The sequence below is a fragment of the Engystomops pustulosus genome, chromosome 1 (genome assembly GCF_040894005.1).
Source record: "Engystomops pustulosus chromosome 1, aEngPut4.maternal, whole genome shotgun sequence".
Classification (NCBI taxonomy): domain Eukaryota; kingdom Metazoa; phylum Chordata; class Amphibia; order Anura; family Leptodactylidae; genus Engystomops; species Engystomops pustulosus.
Window position 1 is genome coordinate 206,843,306 of NC_092411.1, and position 17,547 is coordinate 206,860,852.

The 17,547-nt window shown below is 39.9% G+C and overlaps 1 protein-coding gene across 1 annotated transcript in view; it reads left to right on the forward strand.

Annotated features, from left to right (window-relative positions):
• The window catches only part of ARHGEF38 (Rho guanine nucleotide exchange factor 38), a 52,174-nt gene that overhangs the window by 25,464 nt on the left and 9,163 nt on the right, over positions 1–17,547 (forward strand). The window contains exons 4-10 of the mRNA XM_072118959.1: positions 716–863; positions 9,221–9,238; positions 10,329–10,528; positions 11,979–12,109; positions 12,569–12,673; positions 12,855–12,977; positions 16,974–17,294. Of these exons, the coding sequence (XP_071975060.1) occupies positions 716–863; positions 9,221–9,238; positions 10,329–10,528; positions 11,979–12,109; positions 12,569–12,673; positions 12,855–12,977; positions 16,974–17,294 (1,046 nt within the window). The remainder of the gene's footprint in view (positions 1–715; positions 864–9,220; positions 9,239–10,328; positions 10,529–11,978; positions 12,110–12,568; positions 12,674–12,854; positions 12,978–16,973; positions 17,295–17,547) is intronic.

A 17,547-nucleotide genomic window follows, 5' to 3' on the forward strand; every position in this document is an offset into this window, starting at 1 on the left:
ACACTGCTGACCCTGATGGGTGTGGAAGAGGTCTACCCCAAGACTGTGCTACCATCACATCTGCAGCTAGGCCTCAACCAAGCCTGCCCCCGGTATACATCTGACCACATACACTGACACTACCCACAGTGGGGAGGGGGAGGGTTGCAATTCCAGTTTTAAAAAGTAGTTGTCCACCAGATTTCTAAAAAAAAAAATACAATGTTGCAAAAATATTTTCAATCCAGTAAGTGCTTGGAAGTGTAGATCTCAGGACAAAAACATTATACAGGCAGTCCCTGGGTTATGTACAGGATAGGTTCCGTAGATTTGTTCTTAAGTTGAATTTGTATGTAAGCGGGAACTATAATTGTAACCCCAGCCAGAATTTTTTCGTTCTTTGTGACAGTTGGATTTTAAAAATGTTATGTTGTCATAAGGATTAACCAGGATTAACAATAAAGCTTGTTTGCAGACATCTTTTATAACTCCTACAGCTGATTATTGAAGCCTAGGGCTAAAGTACAGTGAATTACCAAAATCTAGATGTCCGTTTGTAACTCGGGGTCATCTGTAAGTCGGGTGTTCTTAAGTAGGGGACCGCCTGTATTATTATGATGCTGAAAATGTATCAAACATCATGTGTTTGATGATGTAGCCTTGCAGACTACAGCAAAAAATACCTTGCAAATTTGTCTCATGGTAAATTTACTGCACTGTTCATTCTTGTTTACAGGTGAATTATTCCTGGAGATTAAATGTCCACTAGAAGAGGTATACAAGATCTACTGTTACCACCATGATGAAGCCCACACTTTACTGGAGTCCTACGAGAAAGATCCAGAAATGAAGGAGTATTTAAGACAGTATACACAGACTTTAAAGTAAGATTTTGATAATATATTTTTACATTTTCTGAACTGAAGCCAAGGCCAATAACTTCTAGATTACATCAGATTTGTTTAACTAAACAGGTAACCATCATAGAGGGGGGACCACTGATCGAGAAATAGATCATAGAATTAATATTTTATAATTATACTCTATGTTAGAGATGTTTTATCTAGGGGCTAACTGCCCTTATCAGTTGTACAGGCGACTTTCATATTAAATATTTCATGGTTGTCCTGGTACCAGGAACTTGAACATAAAACCAAGACACGTCAGTCTCTTAGTGTATGTAAAGATCTTCTCCCGTTTAAATCTCTCAAATGCATAATATCACAGACAGAAGAGTCATCAAAGAGGCGTGAATAGTATACTGCAAAGCTATTGGTCATCAGCACATTCTGGGAAAAAATTAATAGGCCTTGTTCACAGACATGCTTATCTACAGAATGTCTCCAGAAGTTTCTTCATAACCAAAACAAATAACAAGAAAACAGAGGCCTGAAGGATAGTAGAGATGCCAAGGATAATGTGAAAGGCAAACAGCAGTTTAAACAAGAAAAATAGCTGAATTAAGACATTTAACTCTATAGCTACTGAGTGGGCAACATACCCCCCCCCCCCCACTCCAGGCAAGGCCTGTAATGGCGTCTGTTTTGTTCTCTTGGTCAAGATGGCCGCCGTAGAGGAATATATCATCAACATCTATATATGTAGTTAGCGATGACGTGTCCCTATAGCTGCTGCATTATGAGAAGTTCAAATCTGCCAGATCTGTGGGGTCTATTACAGTATCAGTGCCAAGGCCCACCCAGGTGCCATCATAGTCATTCCAACCCTAGTGTGTAACAGCTCCATGAAAAGGTAGTGGACTTGCTGAACACTAGACTCATCTGTCGTGTGACAAGATAATAATGTGCGACTTTTGATGATTTTTTACTTTCACTCGACTATGTCTATATTCTTCGTCACTCACTGAACACGTGAATGAATAAATGGGAGCATAAGAAGGAATTCTGTTCTTTAAGAGTCTCACAGAAGACCTCATTGATGTGTATAGTATAATGCGATTAATAGAAAAATAAGAAGAATTATATCAGAATTTGATTAATAAAAAGTATAAAGCTAAGAAAAAAACTAAATAAGAAAATGATCAATGACATTTGTACATTAATAGAAAATTCCTCATGAGGTTTTGGTTCCGTCAATGAACTTGTCAGAAAGCTGGTCAGTTTCCAATTTTTAGTTATTTCCCAAACGCTGGCTAAAAATATAATAAAATGTACTTACCTCTTTTTCCTCCCATATAGACTAATAATGATAATAATAATTTTTTATATATCACCATTATATTCTGTAGCGCTTTACAAATCATAGAGGACATATACAAATAAAATACATAACAGAGTACAAACAGTGATATGGAACCATAGAAGTGAGGTCCCTGCTCGCAAGAGATTACAGGCTATGAGGATGAGGGGATGACACAAGAGGTGTAAGAGCTTGTATATGGTTCAGCCATTCAATAAAAGGGAACAGAATTAAATAATTTAATAAATAAAAATGCTGCTGCTTGAACCTGTCATCAGCCACAATCTTTTATACAAAGTCCAAGGTGAATGTAGCTGCAAAGACACCCGTAGCTTGGTATCTGTTGTTTGCTGGATAACAGATGGGAGGAGGACACAGGATGGATTAAAGAGAGAGAGTTGAGATTTCATGATTTAGTGAGTGTGATAAGTTTGCCTAAAGAGATGGGTTTTAAGAGCACGTTTGTAGCTTTGGAGGTTGGGTATTAGTCTGATAGACCAGGGAAAGGGATTCCAGAGAATTGGTGCAGCTCAGGAGAAGTCCTAGAGATGTGCTTGAGAGGTTTCAATTAAGGTCTAAAATCCATGGCAGATCGAAGAGCAAGAGTTGGGCGATGGCAAAGATGAGAGAAGAGAAGTAGGGAGGTGCAGCATTATTCAGAACTTTGTGGATGTGGATTATTTTAAACTGTATTTGGAATAAGACTGGCAACCAGTGCAGTGACTGGTACAAACTGGAGGCGTCCATGTAGTGTTTGGTCTGAAAGACAAGCCTTTAAAGAATAGATTGGAGAGGAGAGAGTTTACAGTAGTGAGTGGAAGACCGATTAGTAGGGAGTTACAGTAATCTAGACAAGAGTGAATCAGAGCAACAATTAGCATTTTAGAGGTTTCAATAGTAAGAAATGGGCGGATTCTGGAGATGTTTCTGAGATGCATGCGGCTGAGCGGTGAAGCCTGGCCTATATATGGCACCTGACCACCCAGGTGATTATTGGCTGCAGGTGTGACCAGCTGACCACAACACCATAGAGACTGATAGCCATGCTGTATATGCTTCACTGAATCGCCGGAGGAAAAGAGGAAAGTACACTTTATTATTTTACCAGCCAGCGTTTGGAAGCTACATAAAAAGAAATGTTCACTTAGGAAGCCCTCAAGCTCTGATATTGTTGAACTTAGACAAATTTTGTCTTCTGTGGTAATGACAAGGAAAAGATTTATTTTTTTCAAATGTAATTTGGAGCTGAACTAAATAGGAACAGAGGAGATTGAACAAATAATTGTTTGCCCACCTCTCTCTCTCTTTGTGGTTCTTATTATATGGTATACACTGTTGTTATTATAAGGGTTTTAATCCGTATCCTCTGGTAGCTGAAAACTAGTTGGACTGTCGGAGTAGGGTTCTAAAGGAACATTCATTGGGATATGTCACTTTATGTCAACTTGATCATGGGCTGCAAAAATGGTCCAACCAGCATATACAGGCAGTCCCTGGGTTACGTACAAGATAGGTTCTGTAGATTTGTTCTTAAGGTCAATTTGTATGTAAGTCGGAACTGTATATTTTATAATTGTAGCCCCAGACAGAATTTTTTTGGTTTCTGCAACAAATGGATTTAAAGAAAATTGGGTTGTCATAAGAACCAGGATTAACAATACAACTCAATTGCAGACACCTCTGTAACTGTTACAGCTGATCATTGTAGCCTAGGGCTAAAGTACAGTAAATTACCAATATCCAGAGGTCCATTTGTAACTAGGAGTTGTCTGAAAGTAGCGTGTTCTTAAGTAGGGGACCATCTGTATTGAGCTTAAAAAGTAGCAATGTGACTGGATAATCTGTAAGAAATATTGTTTTACATATACCCACAATACCAGTATAGACAGAAAATATTTCAGTGCCTCTCTGATAGCCGAATGTGGATACTTCATGATGAAAAGCAATTACCATTCCAATTAAAATGTAGAAGGAGTGATACCGCTATGTGATGGGGGTGGGTAAGGAATGACCCATTCTTCAAAGCAGTATTTATATTTCAACAAAGACAACCTAGAGACACCTTGGTCTGGTTTGATCTCCTCCGCACTGTACTGATCCGCAGAGCACATTCATCAGTGGCCTGCAGAGGTTCTTCCAAAGCAAACAATCTGCCGGCTCCAACCACATCACAGGAACAGCCCAGCCTTTCTCACATAGTTTCAAAATGTCTTTCTCTTTAGAGAGCATAAAATGTGCCTCCGCCTGACACCACAGCCCGTCTGGTATTGAAATCAAAGAATATGAGGGAAAAAAAGCTAATTATGTTGAATTGCAGGCATTGAGCAAAATGTTAAATAGATGCTCAAAATGGTTATTCAACATAGAATATGCTTTTATCTGATGTTGAATGACACAGAAAAGAGGGGCTTTACCACAAGGAATATGGGAACGCCGTTCCCATTGAAAGCCTCTTAATTATTTACTCTTAAAGGCACAGTACCATAGCTGTTTCTTCTTTGTCAGAGATTGATGCCATAATGAGGCAACATTTTCCCTGTGAGAAACTATTCACTTTTGCACTTTATATGTACAGGTGCATACGGGGTTTACTGCAAAATTCAAGTCTATTCAACAGATGGCAAATGCAGCCATGGTATAATGACATTGATATGATACATTTTTAGTAAACCTCAGGATACTCTACTCTCTATCTTTAGTAAAACCGGGTATTACCTAATACAGTCAGTGGATGCTTCAGTTATGTCGCTAACAGTTTGAAAACTTAAGGGAATCTCCTTCAAACATTACAGTTTATTACTTATCCATAGAATAGATGATAAATGACGGGGGTCACACTGTTCATAGGAAATGGTGCCATGTGTCCCCACTTAAAGGGAACCTGTATGTTATGTTAAAAATGTATGTTAGATCTGGGTTCCATTCTCTATATAGTTGGAACTATATTGTGGAAATGCCATAAATGTAAAAAATGTATAAAGATGCTATACTAAAGTAGTTATATTTGAGGTTATAGTAAGACACTGTGTTCACATGAAAAACTTTTCTGCTTGTTCTCTGGACATTGGATTGGTCTAAGTCACAATGAATGTATTACACCAAAGGAGTCTCAAATCCAATATGGAATAATGTCTATCATATATCATTTACTGTATGTAAACTCATAATTTGGATTTCTGCTTTCTCTACTATTTTGCATTTGCTAAATGTAATATTTCCAGGCACTCACCATTGCCTATTGGAAATCTAACTGATCTGATTTTGTGTTTTAATCAATATGATGGTGATCAATATGGGAAATATTTCTTAGCCTCCAGTCATAGGAAAGGTCCTCTTATAATGCAGCTTATGGCATGGCACGGTGTGTTCCCTTGTGCTCGGCTTACAGTGACCTCTACTGGAAATATGTGCTTTCTAGAAGGTATTGTGCAGAGCAAAGTGAATTGAGAACAAAGTTACAGTACGGGAACTACTGCATAACGTGTATGGTTTCTACGTATCTGTGCATATTGCTTTGATTATCTTATACTGATATTGAGGCACATATTCATTCTCTTAGATGTACATTGCCAGTTTGATTCCATTTTTTCATAATTGGTTATGACTGGTAGAATATTTAAATATATTATATCTTGAGCTGAAACCTACACTACAACCGTTAAGGTTCGAGGAGCTTATATTCTGTTTATATTGTGGATATGTTAGCAGCATGTTATACAGCAGGTGGAGCTGATAAGATTGATTTATAGTTTTGTTCGGAAAGATTCAGTATAACATACGGAAAGTATTCCGACCCCTTTAAATTTTCCACTCTCATTGCAGCCAATTGATAAGATCAAAAAAGTTTTTATTTTTGCTCATTACTGTACACTCCGCACCCCCAAAAAACAGAAATGTAGATATTGTTGCTGATTTTGTTATACAAGAAAAACTGAAATATCACATGGTCATAAGTATTCAGACCCTTTGCTGTGACATTCATGATGCTCACATGCGGTCCATTTCCTTCTGATCTTCCTTGAGATGGTTGTAGTCCTTCATTGGAGTCCAGCGGTGTGTAATTAAACTAACTTGATTAGAAAAGGCACAAACCTGTCTATATAAGACCTCATAGCTCACAGTGCATTTCAGAGTACAAGAGAATCATGAGGTCTAAGGAACTGCCGAAGGAGCTCAGAGACAAAATTGTGGAAAGGCAGAGATCTGGCCAAGGTTACATAAGAATTTCTGTAGCACTCAAGGTTCCTAAGCCCACAGTGGCCTCCATAATCCTTAAACTGAAGATTTAAGCAATCATGGGAGAAGAGCTTTGGTGAGAGAAGTAAAGAAGAACCCCAAGATCACTGTGGCTGAGCTCCAGAGATGCAGTAGGGAGATGGGAGAAAGTTTCAGAAAGTCAACTATCACTGCAGCCTCCAGCAGTTGTGTGCCAACAGAAGCCTCTCTTCAGTACAAGACATAAGAAAGCGCACAGACCTTTCTCTGCCTGTGGGCAGTGGCATAACAACCACCGTAGCAGACGTAGCAGTTGCTACGGGGCCCGGGCGCAGGGGGGCCCGTGATGGACGGGCAAAGAATAATTTATTTACTTGCTTCTTGCCTCTGGCAGTAATCGGGAACGCTGATTTAAAGAGCGGCCAATGAGCCCGGGACGACATCCGAATTATAATTTGTTATGGATGTGTCCCCGGGCCTGTCCCACTGCATATGAGGTGGGCGGAGAGATAGTGGGACAGGCCCGGGGACATATCATTAACAAATTATAATTCGGATGTCGGTCCCGGGCTCAGGAGCCGCCCCACTACCTTTTCTGAGGAATCTGGTGCCTGCCCCGCCCACCAGGCATCAGGCCCGCCAACTTCATGTCCAGGCCGCACCACCCTCCGCCCATGCGGCCCGTTCGCCTCTCCATGGCTCGCCTGCCTATCCTGCGGCCATCGTGCTCGCCTCACCTGCGGCACGCTCACCTCGTCGCCGGATGCGTAGGATAAACGCTACGCTGCTGGCAGCTTTATACATCAAGAGGCTGAAGCCTCTTGATGTATCGGGCTGTGAATTTGCAGTGGCGGGGCGATCATATGCTGGCACACGAGCGCCAGCGTATGATAAATATCCCCCTATGTGTGTATATACTTGTGTGAATAAATGTATGAATGTGTAGACACATGTATAAAAATGATTGCACTTGTGTAAATGTGTGTGTATAAATATGTATTCGGAAGAGAAGGGGGCCCCATTCAAAGGTCTGCTATGGGGCCCAGCTGCTGCTGGTTACGCCCCTGCCTGTGGGCTTGTATGTGTATCTTACATGCATATATATGGTCCACACTGATGGACCATACATATATAGACCGTTTGCCCCCTACATCCACAGTCACATCCTCTGCAACTGTGATCGCTACGCCCATCCTATAATGCATCCCATGCAACTGCCTGGGGACTCCATATGGGATTCAAGTTCAGCAGACAGTTTGGGGAACCAGGAATAAAAAGCATACGGGTCTCCACCCCCTTGGAGTTTTGCAACATCATCCAGCACCACTATTCTTCTCCTCTCACCTTAGTTTTTGGGAAGGGAAAAAAACTAGATTGAGAGGAGAAGAGTGACACTGGGCTGCTCCGCATCACACCAAACTATTTATTAGCTAGTTCCTTACAGTAAAAACAAATTATTTTCTGTCCTAGTATTATATATGTTCCAGATTGGACTGAAATGCTGCAGTATTTCTTTAGCTGCGCGGGATGTAAGAAGAGGGCTCACGGGCAGAGCCCTCTTTATACAGAGGTGGAGTTTGAGTCACTGACTCAATGAAAACTATACAAAAATGCCATATACTGCAAAACAGTAGTATTGCAGTATATGGTAGGAACGATCTAACCATCTACAATTAATGTACCCAAGAGGGTCTAAAAAATAGTAAAACAAAGTTTTTAAAAAGTTTGAAAAATAATAAAAAAATTAAGAAAACCGAAAACCCACTTTCCCTAAAACTGATATACGTAAAACGTAATAAACAGTAAAAATCACAAACACGTTAGGTATCGCCGCATCCCAAAATGTCCGGTCTATCTAAATGTAAAAACGGTTATTCCCAGTGGTGAACCCCATAACAGAAAATAGCGCCCAAATGTCAGAAATGTCACTTTTTGCACCATTTTGCATCACATAAAAAATGTAATAAAAAGTTATCAAAATGTTGCATGGTCCTCAAAATGGTAGCAATGAAAATGTCAACTGTTTTTACAAAAAATTACACCTCACACTAGTGCAGCTCCATATACAATACTATGAAAAAGTTATTAGTGTCAGAAGATGCCGAAATTATTCTTTTTCGTACACATTAATTTCATTTTTGAACATGTATTAAAAAAACGCATTAAAACCTGCATACATTTGGTATCACCCTGATTGTACCAAACCATAGAATAAAGTAGAGGTGTTATTTGGACCGCACAGTAGGTGAAGCAGTAGTTTGGGCTGAAATGTCTTGAACCACATTTAATGAGAGATTAGACCATTTTTAGCCATTTTCGCAACCAGTACGACAGAAGATGTGTGGTCTAAAGTCAGTGCGACAATAATTATGCAATATTTGGTGCAGTTTTCTGCAGTAAGGTTACTAGATTGGTTACACTTTGATAAATCTCCCCAATCAGTGCAAGAATTGACCGATGTGGATTTTAAATTTGCATGTCAATTCTATGTTGCAGATATTTACCAGACACTTCAGACTTTGCATGACATCTACGACAACGAATCACTGACCATTTGATAAAGTGCAGAACATTTGGCTCCTTGCATTGTAAAGGCTGAAGTTTCTGTGAAATTCCTAAGCATACCCAAGCAGTTCTTGTATGTGTAAATATTTTTCATGAATCTATAGATAACCAGCCCAGATATCTAAATATATTTATCATTTTATAGCAAAATGTCATATTTCCTTTATTAAAAGATAAAATGCATTTTCTGTGGAATGCTGGAAATTCCATAGTTACATAATCCAGAATCTAATGCCAATTATTTTCTCTTTTTACTCCACAGAAAAATATATGAAGAGCAGTAAGTATTTTTTTATGCTACCTCTACCTTTTTAGTAAGAAGTTTTACATACCATGGCATCAGCCTTTGTGGATAACAATTACCTACATTATAATTGACAATGTACAGATTTCAAATAACAAATAAAGCAACACACCAGGTAACCATTTGTGTTCAAAGCTGTTTTGCCATCCTTCTCATGTGTCCAATGCTTCTTATTAAAATACAATTAATAGGTAAGAAATAAGCAGGACACCTATAATAGCACATAGCACTGCAACATCATGCTACACAAGATTTGTTAGCAGATCTAGATCTAGTTCAATGCTACAGATCTAGTTCAGTATACAGGCAGTCCTCGGGTAACATACAGGATAGGTTCCATAGGTTTGTTCTTAAGTTGAATTTGTATGTAATTAAAAACTGTATATTTTATCATTGTAAATCCAGACTAAATGTTCTTTTTCCCTAGTGACAATTGTAGTTTCAAATTTTTTGCTGTAATTGGACCAAGAGTTATCAATAAAGTTTCATTACAGACACCTTACAGCTGATCATTGCTGTCTGGGACTATAGTAAAGCATCCAGAGAACTTCACCAGTGGTCTCAGGGGGCAGAGGGGTATCTAGGGGGCATCTTTAAGTCAGGTGTACTTAAGTAGGAGACTGCCTGTATTGTCTTTAATTACCATAACCTTTACTATTTTGGGGGCTTGCAAGCTATATTACTTATGTTAATTCAGTAGATATTTGAGACTTGCCATACAGAAGAAAAACTAAAAGATGAAATGCATTTTATGTCGAATGCTGGAATGCCATAGTATTTGCGATAATCCCACTGCTTCTATGCCAGAAAACTGGCGGAGAAAAGTGATGAATCTTTCCCTATGTTTTAGTGGACAGAGACACTAATCGGTTCCTACGTGGAACAGCCATTAGTCATCATAGGAGACTTGTGGCTCTTAACATTCTAGTGAAACACTATTACCCTATATATGAAAGGTATACAAAAATATTTAAGTGTTGCCATGGTTTGCTATTTATATGTCCCGTTTGCTTTAGGTCTTGTGCTTTGCTGCTTAGTGTAAAACATATCTCTTTTCATCCCATAGAGGGAAACCAAATTTGCTTGACATGGGATCCCTGATGATTAAACCCATCCAGAGAGTAATGAAATATCCCCTGTTGCTTTGTGAACTGCTGAACTCCACTCCCTCATGTCACCCAGACTACAGGACACTACAGGAAGCCTTCACTGCCATCAAAGACGTTAACGGCAACATCAATGAGCTGAAGAGGAGGAAGGATTTAGGTAACACAGAAACTAAAAAAATATTCAGATATTCCAAATGTGTTCTGATTCTTGGTAGCTCAAGTTGCTGCGCTCATTTAAGTGGGCAAAATAGAGCAAGTGGACCAAACACAGTGGCCTACAGTTGTCTGTGTCTGCCATTGCCCCACTGAGTTGGGGCCCTCAACTGAATGGAGTGGCAGGTTGTGCAGGTGCTTTACTCTTCAGCAGTCCCACATAGATGGATAGAATAACAGCACATCTGTACTGCTTGCCCTTCTATTCATTTTGGTCGGTGGGGGGATCACACAGAACTCTTATCTCATTATCAGTAGAGGTCTCACGAGTCATATCTCAACTAGTGAAATAATCTTTTGGGTAGATAATGTCTTGTAAACGTGATTCAACTCATTTAATTATTCTGCTCTATAAGAATACTCTGTAGTAATGGTGCCTGGGTTACATACAAGATAGGTTCTGTAGGTTTGTTGTTAAGTTGAATTTGTATGTAAATCTGAACTATATATTTTATAATTGTAACCCCAGACAATTTTTTTTGGGTGTTTGTGACAATTAAATTTTAAAAATGTTGGATTGTCATCAGAACCAGGATTAACAATAAAGCTTAACTGCAGACACCTGTTATAGCTGTTTATTGTAGCCTGGGGCTAAAGTACAGAAAATTACCAACATCCAGATTGCCGTTTGTAACTAGGGGTCGTCTGTGAGCCGGGTGTACTTAAGTAGGGGACCGCCTGTATGCTAGTAATATCACATTGGCTATAGAGATACGTCTGCAGTACATCATTGTACTTCCCCACATGGAATAGAGAGCACATGTGGATTTTGGAGGGCTTACAGAATGGCTGTCCTAGAGATCCCATAGTCGTGATTGTAGCATACGACCTGTGATGAGTTTCACAGCAGACACTTTAGGAGACCTTTCTTCATTCTCCAAATCCCTGAAATGTATAACTGATCTTAATACTTGCCTCTTTTAGTTTACTTAGACATCAGAACCTGGGTAAATCTATTGCACCCCTGTCACCATATCCCTAGTCTTAGTGTTGAGCATACACATGACACACACATCTCTAGTCTTAATCTGGGTGCTGGTAGACCCCAAGCTTCATGTTATGATATTTAATATATTATTGTCTGTCTTGTATTTTCTAATAATGAGAACATCTCTGGTTTTATAACTCTTGACTTTCAGCCATTTGACAGCAAAACACAAAAGAAACAAAATCATAAGTTTCATTATAGATTCTGTAATTCACTTCTAAAGTCTGCAGCCAAAAAATTGTTTCCTTCGCTCCGAACCTTTGATTATCAAGTGATTAATCATCCTGTATGAGTCCAGGCTATGTGTTTCTTGACGTCTATGTCAATATAACATTACAGAAGAAGCTTGCCCTTTAACATCTGTGTGGAAATATTTCATGCCTTTTGATATCTGCTATATTTTCAGTACTGAAGTACAGGAGGGTAGATGAAGAAGAATCTCTGAAAGACAAACTTTCCAAACTCAGTATTCACTCAATTACAAAGAAGTCAAAGAGAGTGACCAGCCACCTGAAGATACTGACTGGCAGAGAACAGGTATGTTCTGTTATCTAAAACCAGTTTTCGGGTGTTTGGTGGAGCATACAGCATATGCTATGTGGACTGCCAAAAAGAAAATTCACATTTTTGACCGAAAGGTTGATACTTATACATTAATCTTCAAAAAAAGGCGATGAAGCAGCACTCTGTAGTGAAAAAAAGTGTAGATTCTTTATTCCACCATTAACAAGCGACTTTACACTTCCTCCATGAAGGCATTATCAAGCTTCATGGAGAATGCCAAACGTCGCTTGTTAATGGTGGAATAAAGAATCTACACTTTTTTTCACTATGGAGTGCTGCTTCATTCATTGATGTGGGTTTAGTCTGACCTTTTTGGAGACCTGCACCCAACATTCTCTACCACACAGTGCTGCTCCACGTCTCTCCTGATTTCTGCTTATATTAATACAATGATACATCTCAAAATTTGTTCTCATATTAAAAAAATTGCAGGTGAAAGACCAAATATTTAACAAAGAAGAAAAAACATTCAGAGGTTTGGAGAAAACCGTCAGATATTGTGTTAAGAACATATCATGTACCCTCCAGCTTATGCAGGTAACATATGATGTGAACTGTACATCATCTTTTCTTGCAATTAGTGTCACTTATAGTATTTGTCTACAATTATTTCTATGTATAAAAGAAGAAACAGCCATACACAACCCTGCATCTTTGTCGCAGTCATTTTGTAGTGTTTGAGGGATATACACTGCTAAATGATATTGTATTTTTCTAGGATGCTTTGCCTTTGGCAGGCCAAAATGTCATTGGGCTGCAAGATTTACTGCATGATGACAGCGAAGAAAATCAAAAAGATTTAAACCTGCAAAGCAGCATGGGAATCCTGTATGAGCAACTGGTGAGTTAACATTTCTTAAAAACACAAAGGTACTAAACAACATTATGGGTCCAATGCTTGGCACATCTAATGGATGAATACTGGCTGAATCCAATAATTTTACCAAGGCTGGACAACCGTAAAATGTGCAAGAGGGGTTTAGGACAGCATCATATGCGTGTTGTGGGATTCCATGGACTGAACACTTATCAGAGGATGGGACTATAATAAAATGGGCATTTCAAATCCAATTATATCATTGTGTCTGCGCCAGTTTGTCTATCTGTGAAGCTTACACGTGTATTATGAAGGGTTTGTGCCACACCTAAAGTGGCGGGGCATTGCTTAGTCAGAGTTTGTGCCACATTTATAACTGCGACTTGATACAATTGTGTCACACGGTGTAAAATGAAAGTGCACCAAAATGAAAAAGGTGTAACTGGGTCCACACTTTCCATTTCACCAGATAATTGAACACTGTGTGCCATTATAAATTAGCTGCCTGAGCATCTTAAATGCAAAATAATTGGACAAATTGCTGGATATTGGCCTTTTGGGATATTCTATGAAAATTTTATGAGAACAATTCTAAGCAGCAGTCAGTTGATGTTCTGACATTTATAGATATGATATTTAAAGGAAATCTACCGCCAAAATCAAGCATGATAAACCATGGACACCTTCTAGATCCAGATACTGTGACTGTAGTAATCTTCTTATATTTGTTATTTGGTCTCCTTCCTTGTAAAATCCACTTTTAAAATTATGCTTATGAGCCAGAAGGGCTCTGGGGGGCATTACCAGAGCCACTCCATGCTTTAGATTCATAGGCTGTTACACTGTCTCCCCCTACCCCTCTGCTGTCCCAAAACTTCACCACTCCCTCTACCTGATGTATTCTCACAGCAGCAGAGGGAGAGGAGAAGCGCCTTGTATTGTTTAAATGCAAGACATCGGGCCTGGTTAACAATGAAATGCATTTCCCTGGAAGCACATATGTAATCGGGCCGAACCCACCACCCCCGTGCTAGCGTTGTGTAATGAAAGCAACACCATCGGAACGTGTGACCTGAATATGTGTCCCCTGATACAGTTTAGTCCACTTCAAAAACAGCACAATAATAGTAATAGAAGATAGAGCAAAATTAATAATGGCGGTCCCCCCTAAGAACATCCGACTTACAGACGACCCCTAGTTACAAACGGACCCCAGGATTTTGGTAATTTACTGTACTTTAGCCTTAGGCTACAATAAACAGCTGTAACAGTTATCAAAGGTGGCTGCAATTAACCATGATTATTAATTCTAGTTCTGATGACAACCAAACATTTTTAAAATACATAAGTCATACAGACCCAAACAATTTTGCCTGGAGCTGCAATTATAAAGTATACTGTTCCCACTTACATACAAATTCGACTTTACAACAAACCTGCAGAACCTTAAGATCAAACCTGCAGAATCTTGTACGTAACCCCGGGACCGACTGTACATAAAAAATTTTTTCCCATTTTTGGTCAATATTGAAACAGTAAAAAATAGGAATTTTAGAGATTGTTTAATGTACAATATTTTATGGTTCTCTTACTCTACTATGCATTTCAATGCCCTCTTTTCTTTTGTTTTGTGCCACAGCTGGAATAATATAATATATCTTCAGCTAACAATTTTGAAAAGGAAACCTGTCATCACAGATTCCCCCATTATCACAGTACCAGTAACTAATGCAGTATGCAATCTTTTCTCCAAAAACGTCATCTTTGTGTTTCAGCATGGCTGTAAGGTGGAAAAAAGAAACTTTTATTCTTTATGCAAATGAAAATCAATGTCATGGAGTTGGACAGCTGAGAGATAAAGTCATGTTGTCTCTCTGCTTGCAGAGAGGTAACGGGCACTTCCCATGAAGGCATGGGCATGTGCCATGTGTCTGGCAGGCTTCTGTGGAGCAGTGATAACAGTGCCCCTTGTTCCACAGAAGCTGTCCAGAATGAATCTAGATATACTGGATTGGAATATAAGATACATGGCACCTGCGGCATGCAAGCAGAGACATCATCAAAATGTTAGAGGCATTGAGAGATGGGGCAGCTTCACTATCAGTTGCCCGCCTCCATAATTTTCATTATCATAAAGAATAAAAGTTTCTTTTTTCCACCTTACAGCTACCCTCGACACAAGAATGGCATTGCTTGAGAAAAGATTATATGCTGCATAAGGTAACGGCACTCCGTAAATGGGGTAAAAGTGAAATCCCTGTTACCAATTTCACTTTTAAAATCTGTCCAACCGGGAGAAGTAATCTTTAATTTTCTTACAGAAGACAGAACCAAGACCCTTCTATTTAGAAATAAAAGGCTACGGCCCACTTGGCCAGTATGTATTATTAATAATAATAGTAATAATTCACAAGGAAACTTCCAGGAGCCATATCTTTTATTATTTTGACACATTTTAAATTAAAAGAAAAAACTCAAATAGATCAGGGGCGCATAGGCAGTCCTGAAAGGTTAGTCATTACTTAGTTTCAGGGCTTTTATATGATTTCTTAACACTTGTAACATATAATTCAACACTTAACGCGCAGTTTGGTACTGTTTGTTTGCAAAATCATGAAAAAAATATATTTTTCCATTTTATGCCAGTTCTAAGGATCCACAATTACCATATACACTCAAGAATAAGCCGACCCGAGTATAAGCCGAGACCCCTAATTTTACCACCAAAAACATCGTAATCGCATTGTACATCGGCTGGACCGCACAGTGAAATCTGTGAAATACACATTAGAACATGGTGCAACTGCTTTTTTTTTTTAAATCGGTTCCAGCATGTGCACATGTACAATTTATCCATAGGGTTACCTAATATACTCATGTATAAGCCAACCTGAATATAACCAGAGGTACAAAATTTTATTACAAAAAAATTGGAAAACCTATTGACTCGAGTATAAGCCGAGGGTGGGAAATGCATTGATCACAGACCCCCCCCCATATATATCCAGCAAGCCCCCAGTAGTGTATAGCCAGCAAGTTCCCAGTAGTATATAGCCAGCAAGTCCCCAGTAGTATACAGTCAGCCCAGCCTGCCCCCAGTAGTATATAGCCAGCCCATCCTGCCCTCAGTAGTATACTGCCAGCCCAGCCTGCCCCCTGTAGTATACAGCCAGCCCAGCCTGCCCACAGTAGTATACAGCCAGCCCAGCCTGCCCACAGTAGTATACAGCCAGCCCAGCCTGCCCCCAGTATTACACAGCCAGCCCAGTCTGCCCCCAGTAGTATACAGCCAGCCTGCCCCCAGTAGTATACAGCCAGCCTGCCCCCAGTAGTATACAGCCAGCCCAGCCTGCCCCCAGTAGTATACAGCCAGCCCAGCCTGCCCCCACTAGTATACAGCCAGCCCAGCCTGCCCCCCAACAAGTATACAGCCAGCCCAGCCTGCCCCCTGTAGTATACAGCCAGCCCAGCCTGCCTCGTGTAGTATACAGCGAGCCCAGCCTGTCCCAAGTAGTATACAGCCAGCCGAGCACAAAAAAAACCAAACTTATATACTCACCCTCCGGTGGCCCCGATGCGCAGCGCTGCTCCCCCGATGTCAGAGCGGGTCCTCTTCTGTCGTCTTCTGTCTTCCGTCTTCAGTAACACCCTGCTGGGCGCGGCCATTTTCTTCACGGCCGTCAGACGCATAGTATGATGCGGCCACTGCTGACGTCATACTATGCGCGGGCTGGGAGAAAAACATGGCCGTGCCCAGCAGGATGTTACCGAAGACGGAAGACAGAAGAAGACAGAAGAGGAGCTGCGCTGACATCGGGGGAGCTGTACTGACATTGGGGGAGAAAGTATATTTTTCGCTGTATTGACTCGTCTATAAGCCGAGTTGAGGATTTTCAGCACATTTTTTGTGCTGAAAAGCTCGGTTTATACACGAGTATATACGGTAGTAACATTCATTGATACTGAAGTGTTAGGATAAATCTGATTATTATTAAATGATTACAATATGTTTGACAACAGGTACAGAAATTGGAGCGACTGGTCTGTACACCACTTAGTGCTTTGCAGTCCATGTTCCTGATGCCTCAGAAGCTGATACAGAAGCGCTATGATAAACTCCTGGATTACCACAGCTACCTCCAGAAACCTGCTGATTCTCAGCTAGATCAGGCAAAGAAGGACTATGAAGCTCTCAATGCGCAACTAGTGGAGGAACTGCAGGTCTTTAATAAGGCCGCAAGAAGCATCTTATTTAACTGCTTATATTTCTTCATCACTCTTGTGAGAGACATCATGGCTGCAGCAATGTGCTCCTGCTCACATGCTTCTGACAACTTTCCAGTAAGTCACAATGAATCATTTTTTTTTTGTTTTTTTGATTCTATAATACTTTCCATGGATATTACTTATGCTATCAATATCATCAATTAATTTTTTAAACAGGTTATCAGATATCCTTTAACCACACTCCACACCAAGAGACAACATCTATCGTATTCCACCCCAAAGCATCCGTTCTGCTAGATATATGCTTTGTCTGGAATCTGAATGCTTGGACCCCCGCTGCCAGTTTCTGTTCCCCATCATCATCATG